A 22620-nucleotide genomic window follows, 5' to 3' on the forward strand; every position below is an offset into this window, starting at 1 on the left:
ATGGATTGTAAACACATGGCAAAGTCTACAATTATCAATATGACTAGTTTTATGCAAGGGTACAACACTATCAAATGAATGACCAACATATGCCATGGATTGTAAACACATGGCAAAGTCTACAATTATCAATATGACTAGTTTTATGCAAGGGTACAACACTATCAAATGAATGACCAACATATGCCATGGATTGTAAACACATGGCAATGTCTACAATTATCAACATGACTAGTTTTATGCAAGGGTACAACACTATCAAATGAATGACCAACATATGCCATGGATTGTAAACACATGACAAAGTCTACAATTATCAATATAACTAGTTTTATGCAAGGGTACAACACTGTCAAATGAATGACCAACATATGCCATGGATTGTAAACACATGGCAATGTCTACAATTATCAATATGACTAGTTTTATGCAAGGGTACAACACTATCAAATGAATGACCAACATATGCCACGGATTGTAAACACATGGCAATGTCTACAATTATCAATATGACTAGTTTTATGCAAGGGTAGAACACTATCAAATGAATGACCAACATATGCCATGGATTGTAAACACATGGCAAAGTCTACAATTATCAATATGACTAGTTTTATGCAAGGGTACAACACTATCAAATGAATGACCAACATATGCCACGGATTGTAAACACATGGCAATGTCTACAATTATCAATATGACTAGTTTTATGCAAGGGTACAACACTATCAAATGAATGACCAACATATGCCATGGATTGTAAACACACGGCAATGTCTACAATTATCAATATGACTAGTTTTATGCAAGAACACAACACTATCAAATGAATGACCAACATATGCCACGGATTGTAAACACATGGCAAAGTCTACAATTATCAATATGACTAGTTTTATGCAAGAATACAACACTATCAAATGAATGGCCAACATATGCCATGGATTGTAAACACATGGCAAAGTCTACAATTATCAATATGACTAATTTTATGCAAGGGTACAACACTATCAACTGAATGGCCAACATATGCCATGGATTGTAAACACATGGCAATGTCTACAATTATCAATATGACTAATTTTATGCAAGGGTACAACACTATCAAATGAATGACCAACATCTGCCATGGATTGTAAACACATGGCAAAGTCTACAATTATCAATATGACTAGTTTTATGCAAGGGTACAACACTATCAAATGAATGACCAACATCTGCCATGGATTGTAAACACATGGCAAAGTCTACAATTATCAATATGACTAGTTTTATGCAAGGGTACAACACTATCAAATGAATGACCAACATATGCCATGGATTGTAAACACATGGCAATGTCTACAATTATCAATATGACTAGTTTTATGCAAGGGTACAACACTATCAAATGAATGACCAACATATGCCATGGATTGTAAACACATGGCAAAGTCTACAGTTATCAATATGACTAGTTTTATGCAAGGGTACAACACTATCAAATGAATGACCAACATATGCCACGGATTGTAAACACACGGCAATGTCTACAATTATCAATATGACTAGTTTTATGCAAGGGTACAACACTATCAAATGAATGACCAACATATGCCACGGATTGTAAACACACGGCAATGTCTACAATTATCAATATGACTAGTTTTATGCAAGGGTACAACACTATCAAATGAATGACCAACATATGCCATGGATTGTAAACACACGGCAATGTCAACAATTATCAATATGACTAGTTTTATGCAAGGGTACAACACTATCAAATGAATGACCAACATATGCCACGGATTGTAAACACACGGCAATGTCTACAATTATCAATATGACTAGTTTTATGCAAGGGTACAACACTATCAAATGAATGACCAGCATATGCCACGGATTGTAAACACACGGCAAAGTCTACAATTATCAATATAACTAGTTTTATGCAAGGGTACAACACTATCAAATGAATGACCAACATATGCCATGGATTGTAAACGCACGGCAATGTCTACAATTATCAATATGACTAGTTTTATGCAAGGGTACAACACTATCAAATGAATGACAAACATATGCCATGGATTGTAAACACATGGCAATGTCTACAATTATCAATATGACTAATTTTATGCAAGGGTACAACACTATCAAATGAATGACCAACATATGCCATGGATTGTAAACACATGGCAAAGTCTACAATTATCAATATGACTAGTTTTATGCAAGGGTACAACACTATCAAATGAATGACCAGCATATGCCACGGATTGTAAACACACGGCAAAGTCTACAATTATCAATATAACTAGTTTTATGCAAGGGTACAACACTATCAAATGAATGACCAACATATGCCATGGATTGTAAACGCATGGCAATGTCTACAATTATCAATATGACTAGTTTTATGCAAGGGTACAACACTATCAAATGAATGACAAACATATGCCATGGATTGTAAACACATGGCAATGTCTACAATTATCAATATGACTAGTTTTATGCAAGGGTACAACACTATCAACTGAATGGCCAACATATGCCATGGATTGTAAACACATGGCAATGTCTACAATTATCAACATGACTAGTTTTATGCAAGGGTACAACACTATCAAATGAATGACCAGCATATGCCACGGATTGTAAACACATGGCAAAGTCTACAATTATCAATATAACTAGTTTTATGCAAGGGTACAACACTATCAAATGAATGACCAACATATGCCATGGATTGTAAACAGATGGCAAAGTCTACAATTATCAATATGACTAGTTTTATGCAAGGGTACAACACTATCAAATGAATGACCAACATATGCCATGGATTGTAAACACATGGCAATGTCTACAATTATCAACATGACTAGTTTTATGCAAGGGTACAACACTATCAAATGAATGACCAACATATGCCATGGATTGTAAACACATGACAAAGTCTACAATTATCAATATAACTAGTTTTATGCAAGGGTACAACACTGTCAAATGAATGACCAACATATGCCATGGATTGTAAACACATGGCAATGTCTACAATTATCAATATGACTAGTTTTATGCAAGGGTACAACACTATCAAATGAATGACCAACATATGCCACGGATTGTAAACACATGGCAATGTCTACAATTATCAATATGACTAGTTTTATGCAAGGGTACAACACTATCAAATGAATGACCAACATATGCCATGGATTGTAAACACATGGCAAAGTCTACAATTATCAATATGACTAGTTTTATGCAAGGGTACAACACTATCAAATGAATGGCCAACATATGCCATGGATTGTAAACACATGGCAAAGTCTACAATTATCAATATGACTAATTTTATGCAAGGGTACAACACTATCAACTGAATGGCCAACATATGCCATGGATTGTAAACACACGGCAATGTCTACAATTATCAATATGACTAGTTTTATGCAAGAACACAACACTATCAAATGAATGACCAACATATGCCATGGATTGTAAACACATGGCAAAGTCTACAATTATCAATATGACTAATTTTATGCAAGGGTACAACACTATCAAGTGAATGACCAACATATGCCATGGATTGTAAACACATGGCAAAGTCTACAATTATCAATATGACTAATTTTATGCAAGGGTACAACACTATCAAATGAATGACCAACATATGCCATGGATTGTAAACACATGGCAAAGTCTACAATTATCAATATGACTAATTTTATGCAAGGGTACAACACTATCAAATGAATGACCAACATATGCCATGGATTGTAAACACATGGCAATGTCTACAATTATCAATATGACTAATTTTATGCAAGGGTACAACACTATCAAATGAATGACCAACATCTGCCATGGATTGTAAACACATGGCAAAGTCTACAATTATCAATATGACTAGTTTTATGCAAGGGTACAACACTATCAAATGAATGACCAACATCTGCCATGGATTGTAAACACATGGCAAAGTCTACAATTATCAATATGACTAGTTTTATGCAAGGGTACAACACTATCAAATGAATGACCAACATATGCCATGGATTGTAAACACATGGCAATGTCTACAATTATCAATATGACTAGTTTTATGCAAGGGTACAACACTATCAAATGAATGACCAACATATGCCATGGATTGTAAACACATGGCAAAGTCTACAGTTATCAATATGACTAGTTTTATGCAAGGGTACAACACTATCAAATGAATGACCAACATATGCCACGGATTGTAAACACACGGCAATGTCTACAATTATCAATATGACTAGTTTTATGCAAGGGTACAACACTATCAAATGAATGACCAACATATGCCACGGATTGTAAACACACGGCAATGTCTACAATTATCAATATGACTAGTTTTATGCAAGGGTACAACACTATCAAATGAATGACCAACATATGCCATGGATTGTAAACACACGGCAATGTCAACAATTATCAATATGACTAGTTTTATGCAAGGGTACAACACTATCAAATGAATGACCAACATATGCCACGGATTGTAAACACACGGCAATGTCTACAATTATCAATATGACTAGTTTTATGCAAGGGTACAACACTATCAAATGAATGACCAGCATATGCCACGGATTGTAAACACACGGCAAAGTCTACAATTATCAATATAACTAGTTTTATGCAAGGGTACAACACTATCAAATGAATGACCAACATATGCCATGGATTGTAAACGCACGGCAATGTCTACAATTATCAATATGACTAGTTTTATGCAAGGGTACAACACTATCAAATGAATGACAAACATATGCCATGGATTGTAAACACATGGCAATGTCTACAATTATCAATATGACTAATTTTATGCAAGGGTACAACACTATCAAATGAATGACCAACATATGCCATGGATTGTAAACACATGGCAAAGTCTACAATTATCAATATGACTAGTTTTATGCAAGGGTACAACACTATCAAATGAATGACCAGCATATGCCACGGATTGTAAACACACGGCAAAGTCTACAATTATCAATATAACTAGTTTTATGCAAGGGTACAACACTATCAAATGAATGACCAACATATGCCATGGATTGTAAACGCATGGCAATGTCTACAATTATCAATATGACTAGTTTTATGCAAGGGTACAACACTATCAAATGAATGACAAACATATGCCATGGATTGTAAACACATGGCAATGTCTACAATTATCAATATGACTAGTTTTATGCAAGGGTACAACACTATCAACTGAATGGCCAACATATGCCATGGATTGTAAACACATGGCAATGTCTACAATTATCAACATGACTAGTTTTATGCAAGGGTACAACACTATCAAATGAATGACCAGCATATGCCACGGATTGTAAACACATGGCAAAGTCTACAATTATCAATATAACTAGTTTTATGCAAGGGTACAACACTATCAAATGAATGACCAACATATGCCATGGATTGTAAACAGATGGCAAAGTCTACAATTATCAATATGACTAGTTTTATGCAAGGGTACAACACTATCAAATGAATGACCAACATATGCCATGGATTGTAAACACATGGCAATGTCTACAATTATCAACATGACTAGTTTTATGCAAGGGTACAACACTATCAAATGAATGACCAACATATGCCATGGATTGTAAACACATGACAAAGTCTACAATTATCAATATAACTAGTTTTATGCAAGGGTACAACACTGTCAAATGAATGACCAACATATGCCATGGATTGTAAACACATGGCAATGTCTACAATTATCAATATGACTAGTTTTATGCAAGGGTACAACACTATCAAATGAATGACCAACATATGCCACGGATTGTAAACACATGGCAATGTCTACAATTATCAATATGACTAGTTTTATGCAAGGGTACAACACTATCAAATGAATGACCAACATATGCCATGGATTGTAAACACATGGCAAAGTCTACAATTATCAATATGACTAGTTTTATGCAAGGGTACAACACTATCAAATGAATGACCAACATATGCCACGGATTGTAAACACATGGCAATGTCTACAATTATCAATATGACTAGTTTTATGCATGGGTACAACACTATCAAATGAATGACCAACATATGCCATGGATTGTAAACACACGGCAATGTCTACAATTATCAATATGACTAGTTTTATGCAAGAACACAACACTATCAAATGAATGACCAACATATGCCACGGATTGTAAACACATGGCAAAGTCTACAATTATCAATATGACTAGTTTTATGCAAGAACACAACACTATCAAATGAATGGCCAACATATGCCATGGATTGTAAACACATGGCAAAGTCTACAATTATCAATATGACTAATTTTATGCAAGGGTACAACACTATCAACTGAATGGCCAACATATGCCATGGATTGTAAACACATGGCAATGTCTACAATTATCAATATGACTAATTCTATGCAAGGGTACAACACTATCAAATGAATGACCAACATATGCCATGGATTGTAAACACATGGCAAAGTCTACAATTATCAATATGACTAATTTTATGCAAGGGTACAACACTATCAAATGAATGACCAACATATGCCATGGATTGTAAACACATGGCAAAGTCTACAATTATCAATATGACTAATTTTATGCAAGGGTACAACACTATCAAATGAATGACCAACATATGCCATGGATTGTAAACACATGGCAAAGTCTACAATTATCAATATGACTAATTTTATGCAAGGGTACAACACTATCAAATGAATGACCAACATATGCCATGGATTGTAAACACATGGCAAAGTCTACAATTATCAATATGACTAATTTTATGCAAGGGTACAACACTATCAAATGAATGACCAACATCTGCCATGGATTGTAAACACATGGCAAAGTCTACAATTATCAATATGACTAGTTTTATGCAAGGGTACAACACTATCAAATGAATGACCAACATATGCCATGGATTGTAAACACATGGCAAAGTCTACAATTATCAATATGACTAGTTTTATGCAAGGGTACAACACTATCAAATGAATGACCAACATATGCCATGGATTGTAAACACATGGCAATGTCTACAATTATCAATATGACTAGTTTTATGCAAGGGTACAACACTATCAAATGAATGACCAACATATGCCATGGATTGTAAACACATGGCAAAGTCTACAATTATCAATATGACTAGTTTTATGCAAGGGTACAACACTATCAAATGAATGACCAACATATGCCACGGATTGTAAACACACGGCAATGTCTACAATTATCAATATGACTAGTTTCATGCAAGGGTACAACACTATCAAATGAATGACCAACATATGCCACGGATTGTAAACACACGGCAATGTCTACAATTATCAATATGACTAGTTTTATGCAAGGGTACAACACTATCAAATGAATGACCAACATATGCCACGGATTGTAAACACACGGCAATGTCAACAATTATCAATATGACTAGTTTTATGCAAGGGTACAACACTATCAAATGAATGACCAACATATGCCACGGATTGTAAACACACGGCAATGTCTACAATTATCAATATGACTAGTTTTATGCAAGGGTACAACACTATCAAATGAATGACCAGCATATGCCACGGATTGTAAACACACGGCAAAGTCTACAATTATCAATATAACTAGTTTTATGCAAGGGTACAACACTATCAAATGAATGACCAACATATGCCATGGATTGTAAACGCACGGCAATGTCTACAATTATCAATATGACTAGTTTTATGCAAGGGTACAACACTATCAAATGAATGACAAACATATGCCATGGATTGTAAACACATGGCAATGTCTACAATTATCAATATGACTAATTTTATGCAAGGGTACAACACTATCAAATGAATGACCAACATATGCCATGGATTGTAAACACATGGCAAAGTCTACAATTATCAATATGACTAGTTTTATGCAAGGGTACAACACTATCAAATGAATGGCCAACATATGCCACGGATTGTAAACACATGGCAATGTCTACAATTATCAATATGACTAGTTTTATGCAAGGGTACAACACTATCAACTGAATGGCCAACATATGCCATGGATTGTAAACACATGGCAAAGTCTACAATTATCAATATGACTAGTTTTATGCAAGGGTACAACACTATCAAATGAATGACCAACATATGCCATGGATTGTAAACACATGGCAAAGTCTACAATTAACAATATGACTAGTTTTATGCAAGGGTACAACACTATCAAATGAATGACCAACATATGCCATGGATTGTAAACACATGGCAATGTCTACAATTATCAATATGACTAGTTTTATGCAAGGGTACAACACTATCAAATGAATGACCAACATATGCCATGGATTGTAAACACATGGCAAAGTCTACAATTGTCAATATGACTAGTTTTATGCAAGGGTACAACACTTTCAACTGAATGACCAACATATGCCATGGATTGTAAACACATGGCAATGTCTACAATTATCAATATGACTAGTTTTATGCAAGGGTACAACACTATCAACTGAATGACCAACATATGCCATGGATTGTAAACACATGGCAATGTCTACAATTATCAATATGACTAGTTTTATGCAAGGGTACAACACTATCAACTGAATGACCAACATATGCCATGGATTGTAAACACATGGCAATGTCTACAATTATCAATATGACTAGTTTTATGCAAGGGTACAACACTATCAAATGAATGACAAACATATGCCATGGATTGTAAACACATGGCAATGTCTACAATTATCAATATGACTAGTTTTATGCAAGGGTACAACACTATCAAATGAATGGCCAACATATGCCATGGATTGTAAACACATGGCAAAGTCTACAATTATCAATATGACTAGTTTTATGCAAGGGTACAACACTATCAAATGAATGACCAACATATGCCATGGATTGTAAACACATGGCAATGTCTACAATTATCAATATGACTAGTTTTATGCAAGGGTACAACACTATCAAATGAATGCCCAACATATGCCACGGATTGTAAACACATGGCTATGTCTACAATTATCAATATGACTAGTTTTATGCAAGGGTACAACACTATCAACTGAATGACCAACATATGCCATGGATTGTAAACACATGGCAATGTCTACAATTATCAATATGACTAGTTTTATGCAAGGGTACAACACTATCAAATGAATGACCAACATATGCCATGGATTGTAAACACATGGCAATGTCTACAATTATCAATATGACTAGTTTTATGCAAGGGTACAACACTATCAAATGAATGACAAACATATGCCATGGATTGTAAACACACGGCAAAATCTACAATTATCAATATAACTAGTTTTATGCAAGGGTACAACACTATCAAATGAATGACAAACATATGCCATGGATTGTAAACACACGGCAAAATCTACAATTATCAATATAACTAGTTTTATGCAAGGGTACAACACTATCAAATGAATGACAAACATATGCCATGGATTGTAAACACACGGCAAAATCTACAATTATCAATATAACTAGTTTTATGCAAGGGTACAACACTATCAAATGAATGACAAACATATGCCATGGATTGTAAACACATGGCAAAGTCTACAATTATCAATATGACTAGTTTTATGCAAGGGTACAACACTATCAAATGAATGACAAACATATGCCATGGATTGTAAACACATGGCAAAGTCTACAATTATCAATATGACTAGTTTTATGCAAGGGTACAACACTATCAAATGAATGGCCAACATATGCCATGGATTGTAAACACATGGCAAAGTCTACAATTATCAATATGACTAGTTTTATGCAAGGGTACAACACTATCAAATGAATGGCCAACATATGCCACGGATTGTAAACACATGGCAATGTCTACAATTATCAATATGACTAGTTTTATGCAAGGGTACAACACTATCAACTGAATGGCCAACATATGCCATGGATTGTAAACACATGGCAAAGTCTACAATTATCAATATGACTAGTTTTATGCAAGGGTACAACACTATCAAATGAATGACCAACATATGCCATGGATTGTAAACACATGGCAAAGTCTACAATTAACAATATGACTAGTTTTATGCAAGGGTACAACACTATCAAATGAATGACCAACATATGCCATGGATTGTAAACACATGGCAATGTCTACAATTATCAATATGACTAGTTTTATGCAAGGGTACAACACTATCAAATGAATGACCAACATATGCCATGGATTGTAAACACATGGCAAAGTCTACAATTATCAATATGACTAGTTTTATGCAAGGGTACAACACTTTCAACTGAATGACCAACATATGCCATGGATTGTAAACACATGGCAATGTCTACAATTATCAATATGACTAGTTTTATGCAAGGGTACAACACTATCAACTGAATGACCAACATATGCCATGGATTGTAAACACATGGCAATGTCTACAATTATCAATATGACTAGTTTTATGCAAGGGTACAACACTATCAACTGAATGACCAACATATGCCATGGATTGTAAACACATGGCAATGTCTACAATTATCAATATGACTAGTTTTATGCAAGGGTACAACACTATCAAATGAATGACAAACATATGCTATGGATTGTAAACACATGGCAATGTCTACAATTATCAATATGACTAGTTTTATGCAAGGGTACAACACTATCAAATGAATGGCCAACATATGCCATGGATTGTAAACACATGGCAAAGTCTACAATTATCAATATGACTAGTTTTATGCAAGGGTACAACACTATCAAATGAATGACCAACATATGCCATGGATTGTAAACACATGGCAATGTCTACAATTATCAATATGACTAGTTTTATGCAAGGGTACAACACTATCAAATGAATGCCCAACATATGCCACGGATTGTAAACACATGGCAATGTCTACAATTATCAATATGACTAGTTTTATGCAAGGGTACAACACTATCAACTGAATGACCAACATATGCCATGGATTGTAAACACATGGCAATGTCTACAATTATCAATATGACTAGTTTTATGCAAGGGTACAACACTATCAAATGAATGACCAACATATGCCATGGATTGTAAACACATGGCAATGTCTACAATTATCAATATGACTAGTTTTATGCAAGGGTACAACACTATCAAATGAATGACAAACATATGCCATGGATTGTAAACACATGGCAATGTCTACAATTATCAATATGACTAGTTTTATGCAAGGGTACAACACTATCAAATGAATGACCAACATATGCCATGGATTGTAAACACATGGCAAAGTCTACAATTATCAATATGACTAGTTTTATGCAAGGGTACAACACTTTCAACTGAATGACCAACATATGCCATGGATTGTAAACACATGGCAATGTCTACAATTATCAATATGACTAGTTTTATGCAAGGGTACAACACTATCAAATGAATGACCAACATATGCCATGGATTGTAAACACATGGCAAAGTCTACAATTATCAATATGACTAGTTTTATGCAAGGGTACAACACTTTCAACTGAATGACCAACATATGCCATGGATTGTAAACACATGGCAATGTCTACAATTATCAATATGACTAGTTTTATGCAAGGGTACAACACTATCAACTGAATGACCAACATATGCCATGGATTGTAAACACATGGCAATGTCTACAATTATCAATATGACTAGTTTTATGCAAGGGTACAACACTATCAACTGAATGACCAACATATGCCATGGATTGTAAACACATGGCAATGTCTACAATTATCAATATGACTAGTTTTATGCAAGGGTACAACACTATCAAATGAATGACAAACATATGCCATGGATTGTAAACACATGGCAATGTCTACAATTATCAATATGACTAGTTTTATGCAAGGGTACAACACTATCAAATGAATGGCCAACATATGCCATGGATTGTAAACACATGGCAAAGTCTACAATTATCAATATGACTAGTTTTATGCAAGGGTACAACACTATCAAATGAATGACCAACATATGCCATGGATTGTAAACACATGGCAATGTCTACAATTATCAATATGACTAGTTTTATGCAAGGGTACAACACTATCAAATGAATGCCCAACATATGCCACGGATTGTAAACACATGGCAATGTCTACAATTATCAATATGACTAGTTTTATGCAAGGGTACAACACTATCAACTGAATGACCAACATATGCCATGGATTGTAAACACATGGCAATGTCTACAATTATCAATATGACTAGTTTTATGCAAGGGTACAACACTATCAAATGAATGACCAACATATGCCATGGATTGTAAACACATGGCAATGTCTACAATTATCAATATGACTAGTTTTATGCAAGGGTACAACACTATCAAATGAATGACAAACATATGCCATGGATTGTAAACACACGGCAAAATTTACAATTATCAATATAACTAGTTTTATGCAAGGGTACAACACTATCAAATGAATGACAAACATATGCCATGGATTGTAAACACACGGCAAAATCTACAATTATCAATATAACTAGTTTTATGCAAGGGTACAACACTATCAAATGAATGACAAACATATGCCATGGATTGTAAACACATGGCAAAGTCTACAATTATCAATATGACTAGTTTTATGCAAGGGTACAACACTATCAAATGAATGACAAACATATGCCATGGATTGTAAACACATGGCAAAGTCTACAATTATCAATATGACTAGTTTTATGCAAGGGTACAACACTATCAAATGAATGACCAACATATGCCACGGATTGTAAACACATGGCAAAATCTACAATTATCAATATGACTAGTTTTATGCAAGGGTACAACACTATCAACTGAATGGCCAACATATGCCATGGATTGTAAACACATGGCAATGTCTACAATTATCAATATGACTAGTTTTATGCAAGGGTACAACACTATCAAATGAATGACCAACATATGCCATGAATTGTAAACACACGGCAATGTCTACAATTATCAATATGACTAGTTTTATGCAAGGGTACAACACTATCAAATGAATGACCAACATATGCCATGAATTGTAAACACATGGCAAAGTCTACAATTATCATTATGACTAGTTTTATGCAAGGGTACAACACTATCAAATGAATGACCAACATATGCCATGAATTGTAAACACATGGCAAAGTCTACAATTATCATTATGACTAGTTTTATGCAAGGGTACAACACTATCAAATGAATGACCAACATATGCCATGAATTGTAAACACATGGCAAAGTCTACAATTATCAATATGACTAGTTTTATGCAAGGGTACAACACTATCAAATGAATGACCAACATATGCCATGAATTGTAAACACATGGCAAAGTCTACAATTATCATTATGACTAGTTTTATGCAAGGGTACAACACTATCAAATGAATGACCAACATATGCCATGAATTGTAAACACATGGCAAAGTCTACAATTATCAATATGACTAGTTTTATGCAAGGGTACAACACTATCAAATGAATGACCAACATATGCCATGAATTGTAAACACATGGCAAAGTCTACAATTAACAATATGACTAGTTTTATGCAAGGGTACAACACTATCAAATGAATGACAAACATATGCCACGGATTGTAAACACATGGCAATGTCTATAATTATCAATATGACTAGTTTTATGCAAGGGTACAACACTATCAAATGAATGACCAACATATGCCATGGATTGTAAACACATGGCAATGTCTACAATTATCAATATGACTAGTTTTATGCAAGGGTACAACACTATCAAATGAATGACCAACATATGCCATGGATTGTAAACACATGGCAATATCTACAATTATCAATATGACTAGTTGTATGCAAGGGTAATGACCAACATATGCCATGGATTGTAAACACACGGCAAAATCTACAATTATCAATATAACTAGTTTTATACAAGGGTACAACACTATCAAATGAATGACAAACATATGCCATGGATTGTAAACACATATGACATGGTCTACAATTATCAATATGACTAGTTTTATGCAAGGGTACAACACTATCAAATGAATGACCAACATATGCCATGGATTGTAAACACATGGCAATGTCTACAATTATGAATATGACTAGTTTTATGCAAGGGTACAACACTATCAACTGAATGACCAACATATGCCACGGATTGTAAACACATGGCAATGTCTACAATTATGAATATGACTAGTTTTATGCAAGGGTACAACACTATCAACTGAATGACCAACATATGCCATGGATTGTAAACACATGGCAAAGTCTACAATTATCAATATGACTAGTTTTATGCAAGGGTACAACACTATCAAATGAATGACAAACATATGCCATGGATTGTAAACACATGGCAAAGTCTACAATTATCAATATGACTAGTTTTATGCAAGGGTACAACACTATCAAATGAATGACCAACATATGCCACGGATTGTAAACACATGGCAAAGTCTACAATTATCAATATGACTAGTTTTATGCAAGGGTACAACACTATCAAATGAATGACCAACATATGCCATGGATTGTAAACACATGGCAAAGTCTACAATTAACAATATGACTAGTTTTATGCAAGGGTACAACACTATCAAATGAATGACAAACATAAGCCACGGATTGTAAACACATGGCAATGTCTATAATTAACAATATGACTAGTTTTATGCAAGGGTACAACACTATCAAATGAATGACCAACATATGCCATGGATTGTAAATACATGGCAATGTCTACAATTATCAATATGACTAGTTTTATGCAAGGGTACAACACTATCAAATGAATGACCAACATATGCAACGGATTGTAAACACATGGCAATGTCTACAATTATCAATATGACTAGTTTTATGCAAGGACACAACACTACAAGGCCGTAGGAACCGTACCGGCTATGGCCGGACCACTTCTGCACGTCCCCTCTAGCAGACATGGTATATCCGCCCACGTCATCATACGCCTCGGGCCTACGGCCCTCGATAGAAGGCCGGCCCAACTATTTTTTTCTTCCTACGGCCTTGCACTATCAAATGAATAATAATAACAACCTTTATTGATATCGTATCCCTTCTGGGATCTAGATTAGAATACAATAAGGATATAAGGAACAATAAAATACATAAGTAATAATAATAATAATAATAAAGAAATAAATAGTAATACTGTGAAAATATTATTATATAAATATTTTTTGGTGTTGTTTTGAGGCAGCTGGTAAATTGCTTTTCATGAAATTCTCTCTTTTAGTGAAACAGTCGCTGATAAACTTGGCAATTGCTTGGACGGTTTCAGAATTTTTGTTATTGAGAAGTGCTTTCAGATTACCGGATAAGTTTACGTTTTCAAACAAAGCATCTCTTTCAAATTTGTACAGGTTACAATTGAAGAGGAAGTGTTCTTCATCTTCATTTTCATTGGAGTCACAGAGAGGGCATGTTCTATTTGAGATATCTATGTTGTGATATCGCCCAACTTCAATCTGAAGTATGTGGGCACTTATCCTCAGTTTAGTCATAGATGATCTGTGGATGGGGTTTTTAATAATTTCAAGGTATTTTAAGTGCAAATGAATGTCCAACATATGCTACGGATTCATCATGTACCAGAAATTAAAAAAATATATATTTACAATTTTAGCAGTTCCAAAAATGAAACCACATTAGCACGATCATATTTGATAAAAAACCATTTTGAAAACAATCATGTCATCTCTTGCAAACAGTTGTTTTGAAAATATAAGTAATACCAGAGGTACATTACTTGGGGTTTGCAACGCGCATAGTACTGTATGGTGACATTATGTCAAGATCCCATTCAAGTCTCATCTCGTAAATAGCGAGACTGGTGCTACGACCTTCTGACATGAGATAGGCGGTTTGTAATAAAATAATAAAACATGTATTACCACATTCATAGTGAAAAAATGTAATACATCGAAAATGTAAAGAAAATATAGTTATCGTAATCCGTCATATCGTGAGCAGCTATTTTGATCCACCTGGACATTCCAGTATCCTAGTTACCTCGGGCATGCGCATTCGAATTTTTCTGAGTTGGAACACTTATGCGAGAGCGAGATTGAAACGGGATCTTGGTATCATGTCACCGTAGTTGCAAACCCCAAGTAATGTACATCTGGTAATACTGGGTTTTTGTTCTTCTTTTGATAGGTTTTGGCATTAGCGCCACCAGCGATGAACAATTGAAATTGACCGACGCCGCCATATTGAATAAAATTACAAGCATGACGTTCATGTGTCGTTGATGTCCTATTTTCCCGAGGAATTGAGACTGTTTTAATACATAATCACAGAGTGATCCTATACACGACTATACATACAACCTGAGGATGCCGGCAGAGGTAACAAATCCGGTCGAGGGCAACAATCCGAACAATGAAGACGACGCTCCATCGAGTAGCGGGAAGCGCATTGTTGGTATTATTTATCCACCACCTGAAGTAAGAAGTATCCTTGTACGCTTTGGTCTGGGGTGATAATGTGCATGTTACTTTGTGGTTGAATAGGTAACTAAACTTACTATACACAAAAATAGTTTGATTTGATTACACCGTGTCCTAATTTGGTGCTGCGGGCTTGATCATTTCTGGCAATTTTTAATGTGCAATTGCCCCTTCAATATTGTCTAATTGATCACGGCTGTATGGTAGCCCTGCGTACAGTGCTGTGTGTACGGGGACGCGTTCGATTGATAGATGGGGACATCTATCAACCGAACGCGTCTCTGCACACACAGCACTGTACGCAGGGCTAAGCTGTATGGTAGCTACAGGTCTACAACATTTCGTCAAAATTAAAAATCATCAATATTTAAAGTGCCTGTGAAATGGCTGCTATTTTTACGCCTAAAATTATCCATTGATACATAAATATTATTAATTTTTATGTTTCTAAGCATGAATTATTTTTTTGAGTGAAAAAATGTGTTTTCAACTCAATCCACGGCAACTTTATTTTTGTGTATTTTAAAACGAGGCTCCTCATTAGCTTCTTATTTGCATACAGAAATTCCCCTTGTGACGTCAGAAGGGGAAGTCGTATGGCAGCTTGCATTGCCGATACGTGTAAATAAGGCAAATTTCTTGTGCAGTTTTCTTGTCTTTGACTAAATTTTCACTTATGTACTTGTTCGTCGAGGAGGAATGGACCATAATGAACACATAGTATCAATTTTTGTTGCATGGGGTTGAGTTAAATGCGAAATATGTCCGTTCTGGTATAGCTGGTCACCGTGATCGTCACCGGCACACGTTTGTACACTGTCGCTGGACAAAATAGGTTACTAGTCACGTCACAACACTGTTTTATTTCATCGTCTGAGTAAAACTTTCAAAATTAAAATAAAAGAGAACATATTTTGACATTCTAAACATTAGACTATAGTGATCACTATAAAATAATTACAAAATGACAAATCACAGTTATTAAATAAATGACAGCCATGTGGAAATAAATTGAAATTTTGTTGAAATAGGTGAACGCGTCGGGTCACGTCGAGGGCAAGTGCGTTAAAAGCGGCGTTTAATTGGATAACAAAAATAATCGAGATCGACACACATACAGATAAATTCAGAGTGGATTCGAGTTAGCGTGCTTCAAGGAGTGATTGTCATAATGAGCTATAACTGAAGTGTTTTATCCTAAATTTGTAACATCATAATATAACTTTATTTAGTGGAAACACATTGACCAAGCCCGGATTCTTATTTCATAAATTATTACGCAGATCAAGCTGCAAGCATGGAGGTAAAAAAAGAACAGAGGTGTGAATTCGACATTCAACACCAATCACCAAACAATTCAGAAACTTTTAGCCTTCGAAAATGAAAACAATTAGCAATGTGTAAGGGCTGTGTAATTTCCTGTTTGTCCGACGCTTCGTTTTCGTGTCACTGTCAAAATTATTGCTACTCTTTACTTAACAGGGACTAAATGGTCTTTATAAAACGATAATCAGGATCGCAAAAACAGTCAACTCATTTGAAACACTTGCCATCTCTCTCTTCTGAAATCCGCCTCGGTGATCATGGTCCGGAATCTATTTCTTTCAAAAGTTGTTTTTTTCATGGACGAGGACAGTTTTTCAAAAAAAAAGAAGCTGAGGTTAAGTGGCTTTCGTCCACTGATGTCGCACTTTCGGATCGATTAGAAACGTGTGAATACTTACACTATGACTATACGTTTCACTGCAACTGCCTGTAACACAAATCTAAAAACTCTCTCTCTCTCAAAAAAAAAAATGGACAAAAAAAAAGGGAAAAAAACGGCGACCGAAAAATGTATATCGTTTAAAAGTATACTAAATGACCAGTGTTATTACGGCTCAGGGGTATGACTTCCTCTCACATTTTGGCATTTGGTGGCGCACTTTCGGCGAGAGTCGGAAATCCGGAAACAGTCAACCGTTTCAGGATAGGTGGGCGTGGCTACAACACAAGAAATATTCCCAATTTACTTGGATACGAGTAATCATTTTCAGCAAAAAAATCAATAACTGCCCGTTTCAGTGGGACACAGGTCTAAAATGGGAAACGTGAGGGTGGGCATTGCACAGGCACTTTAAGTGTACATGTATTAATTACTTACATTAGTAGTCAAAAGTGTATTTAAATAACCTGTCAACCTGTGTAGACAGTTAAATTTGAAATTCTGCAAAAAAATACTAGGTGTGAATAAATTCTACTCGTGTAAAGCTGAACTTGGTAAATTTCCATTACTCGTAGATATTCAGGAAAATCTTATTAAATGCTAGTATTATATTAGTGTCTTACCAGACAGTAATATTACAAAACAAGCATTTGAAGAACAAAAACAACAAAATTTACTTTGGTTTACACCAGTAAAAAACATGGTCTCTGAAAATACTACCAATTTGTCCTTGTCCATACACTAAAATAAAAAACGTACGAAAAAACATTCGGCAGGACTCCAGAAGACGTACCTACACTTTATGCAAATTTGTTTTAAATTATGCTAATTTATTCATGACGTAGCAGTTTCTGTGCTCATGAATATTCATTCATTTGTGGGTCAATACATTTTAAAAGGGGCGATATATTATTTTGGGGGGAAGAGTTAGAAAGGGGGATCAGTAATCCTTAGGGGGTCAATACAAAAGAAGGGACCCATTTGGAGAGCAGCCATGCTCCTCGTGTCTGTTGTTGCACGTGACCTACAGCTGTCAACTGTGTTCGTTCTTCGTCGACTTCGACTGGCTTCCATGTGAGGTAGTATTCTTGTGTTCTGACTTGAGTTTTTGAATCCGGTGTTTATGTTTTTAACGTCTTTCATGTCTTTTGTAGGAGTGTCCAATCCGTGATTCGAACTTGCGATCTTTGAGTTCCCAGCGCACTGTCTTGTCCACTGTACCACGAGTGTCTTCACACAAGAGATAGGATTTAAGTCCTATTCATAGGAGCACTGTCTTCACTAGCATTCAAAAATCTAACTAAACATACTGGATTTGAACCAGTGATCGCTCACATTGCTGACATAGTACAAATCAACTGAGCTATGTGGGTAGTCATGAAAATTGAATAATTTGTTGTCATATTTAGCTTTATTGCAAATAGTGTTTTCGAGAAAAAGATGTGTAGGCAAGGGAATTGAACCCGGGTCCTCCTGATCACTACGTAGAGAACTGACCCACAAGACCACGATAGATTGACTGGTTGTGTTTGCATTTGATAGGAGTATATAGTGTGTATATATAGAAATACAACATATTACAATTACAATTGTGCAAAAAAATTGCAATTTTGTGTTTTTACTTGTGTAAACTATATACATGACATAACCCGTTAGTGTACATTTTGCCAATTGGGTGTTTGCCATTTGCGTTGCCCATACCTGACCCGACCCTAACCCTAATGCCAAGACACGTTCCTGTTAATAATTGCTCAATAATGATACTCTGTTGTGCACTGTCTGTGAGCATTGATGTCAACTGATTAAACAAGTTGCGTTTAAGCAATTTCCAAGTTTTAACAAGTTTTAACAAGTGATTAAATTGTGAGACTAAATAAGTGGACATATATTTGAGACTGATTTTGGTGTAGACACAGTGTTTAATTAATTGTCATCATTGCAGGTTGTGAGAATAAACCTATTGTGGGTTGTTTGAAATGGAATTTAACTCTGGGCAAATGTTTAATATGGCCACTTACACTTATTCTATAGTTGTGTATAAATTTGGTATTAATTTCATGTTACTTGTGTGAGATTTTATGTAATGCAGTGTTCAATGAGTGAATGAGTGTGTGTGTGTGTGTGTGTGTGTGTGTGTGCGCGTTTGGATTTAATGTAATGGTAATGTGGATGCAAAGCACATTAATGAACTTGTGCTATTTATACTCTATTTTTGGATTTGATTTGGTGCGGCCACCCTCTGGGTGAAACCGCGTGTGTTTGCGTGTGCGTTCTTGTTTAGGGGGGTTTAACGCTTTATTGTTTGGGAGACGGGCTTGTGACCTAAAACGGCCCCATATATATATACAACTCGTAACCCCGAGTAGGGACCCGGAACAAGGGACTACATGTACCAGCCGGGCCAACTGGACCTTGACAGGGCTATACAATTTGTATAGCCAATAACTTGAAAATAAATTAGTCTGAACTCTCATCCTCCAAAGAATGAAGAGGATAAAGAAAACGGATATGCTGAAGAAGTGGCGACCACGCTTCGATCTTATTACCAAAATGTTTTCGCCACATAAACTCATATAAATAAGAAGGAAACAATGCCCTAGAGGTAGTCGGGACATGTTTTTTGACATGACTCCACATGCCCTCGGCGGTGTTGGTACAGGCGCCGCTGTCAGGATCTACATAATGCATTGAATGGTTAACAGTTAAATGATAATACGGAGAATCAGGAGAACTGAAAGCAGAATAAGCCTTCCATTGGTCGGACATGATTGTAGTACCCGGTAAAATAAATTTGTTAATAAGAGGAATGAGAGTATCAGCGTCCCGTTGTTTGACGGGAACTAAAATACAACGACCCGTCCCCCGTTCAATGGCGCCAAAAACCCACTGCCCTTCTCGCCATCTGCCCCGGTTGTATTTGTTTTTGCCGAATTTGGATTCGTCGATTTCGACAATACAATCGGGGCCTCCTAATTGCACCGGGTTCTCCGCAAAATACTGGTGATTGTATGTTTCATCGGCCAGAATCGCGAAACAAACCTCTCTGCAGAAATTATAATAGTTAATAGCAGTAGTAACAGAAACACCCAAGTGAGTTTTAGCGTCAGTAACCGGAAACTTAATACACCAAAAATACAGTAACTGTAGAGTGGTAGCAACAGAAAGATGGCTGTTTGAAAACCACGTTCCGTTGCGAGCAGAAACACGCTTTCCACAAGCGCGATGGTTACACCGCCACTCCAGTGGTTCAAGAGCTGGTGTGCGCCTGCAGAGAGTCATGTTTCTGCCACATGCATCACAGGAACGTGATTTCGCAATCAGTCCGTTCTGCTGACACCATTCCACAGTTCTCTGCGGGTTAGAAGTTAGTGAAAACAGAGCAGGCAGAGTAGGCTGTTTTCCGTCGATCTGGCCAATCTTGTTGATGGACGCTTGAGCCATTTTTTGAGTGAGACTGGTCCTTGCTGCGAAGTAGTAGTAGTAGTATAGGAACATGAAATAAGTTTCTATTTCTGATGCAACGAAAGTTACTTGTTTGTCGATGCTTTATATATCTGTGCATCTGTGACGTGTGCCCCTGCAATTCGTTACATCTGTTTGGCAAGTGTTTCTATTATTTGTGGCTTGATCTGTTTGCGGGGCTGGACCAATGAACATCAGTTATCCCACCCCACTTCTAAGTACATTGTTTGTGGCGTCCGAATGTCTGTTTGCTATTTGACTGCTAATTAGTAATAATAGTTTGAACTCGATACGTGCCGGACTAACCGCAGCAGACGCATATCTATCTATTTATTTATTGCTGACCAGGTTTGTTGTTCTTGTGTTGTTAGTTCTGATGGTTAAAAGGTCACTGGAGGCAACATTACCAACAGTGATTTCTAAGGCGTACGAAATGCTTGCACTAAACACTGCAAGCGATTGTTGTATTTATTTTCTTTGAAAAAGTACTATTCTTCTGAAACGACGATTTCGTTCTACGTGTGTTAACTCACTGTATTACATCCACATAAATGACACTTTGACAGTAAATAGTCAATATTGCGAAATCAATGTTGTCAGTTTTATACAACTGGTTGTGTTGGTACTACTAATTACTCCTGTATTGCCATCACTGTGTTTCCAAAACAATGCAATAAAATACTTTCTCACGAACTTAGTGCTTACTGAAGTCTAAGTAGTAAATCGTTTATGTATATTTGTAAAATTTGCCAATGTGTTAGAAAATACTATTACTTGTCTTTGCCAAAATTTAGCTTGTGTCGATCTTCTATTTTCTTGCTTTAACTTTGTCGTAACTTGAACTGGACTCGAACCCACCACGTTTTTCGCTTTATATTTCGTTTTAATAGCACGCTTGTGTACTATGCCACGACGTTGGTCGCTAGAGGCAGGAGTTTCGAAGTGTTACTT

At 35.8% G+C, this 22620-nt stretch overlaps 2 protein-coding genes across 2 annotated transcripts in view; both read left to right on the forward strand.

The window, feature by feature from the left end:
- LOC100373081 (rho GTPase-activating protein 5-like) overlaps window positions 1-16495 on the forward strand; it is an 80754-nt gene extending 64259 nt beyond the window's left edge. The window contains exon 28 of the mRNA XM_085501025.1: window positions 16210-16495. Coding sequence (XP_085357151.1) covers window positions 16210-16222 — 13 coding nt within the window. The 3' untranslated portion in view covers window positions 16223-16495. The remainder of the gene's footprint in view (window positions 1-16209) is intronic.
- LOC100373683 (splicing factor 3A subunit 1-like) overlaps window positions 16272-22620 on the forward strand; it is a 30042-nt gene continuing 23693 nt past the window's right edge. The window contains exon 1 of the mRNA XM_002739021.4: window positions 16272-16506. Within this exon, the coding sequence (XP_002739067.2) occupies window positions 16389-16506 (118 nt within the window). The 5' untranslated portion in view covers window positions 16272-16388. The remainder of the gene's footprint in view (window positions 16507-22620) is intronic.

Source organism: Saccoglossus kowalevskii, chromosome 7, assembly GCF_978046115.1.
Source record: "Saccoglossus kowalevskii chromosome 7, keSacKowa6.1, whole genome shotgun sequence".
Taxonomy (NCBI): Eukaryota; Metazoa; Hemichordata; class Enteropneusta; family Harrimaniidae; genus Saccoglossus; species Saccoglossus kowalevskii.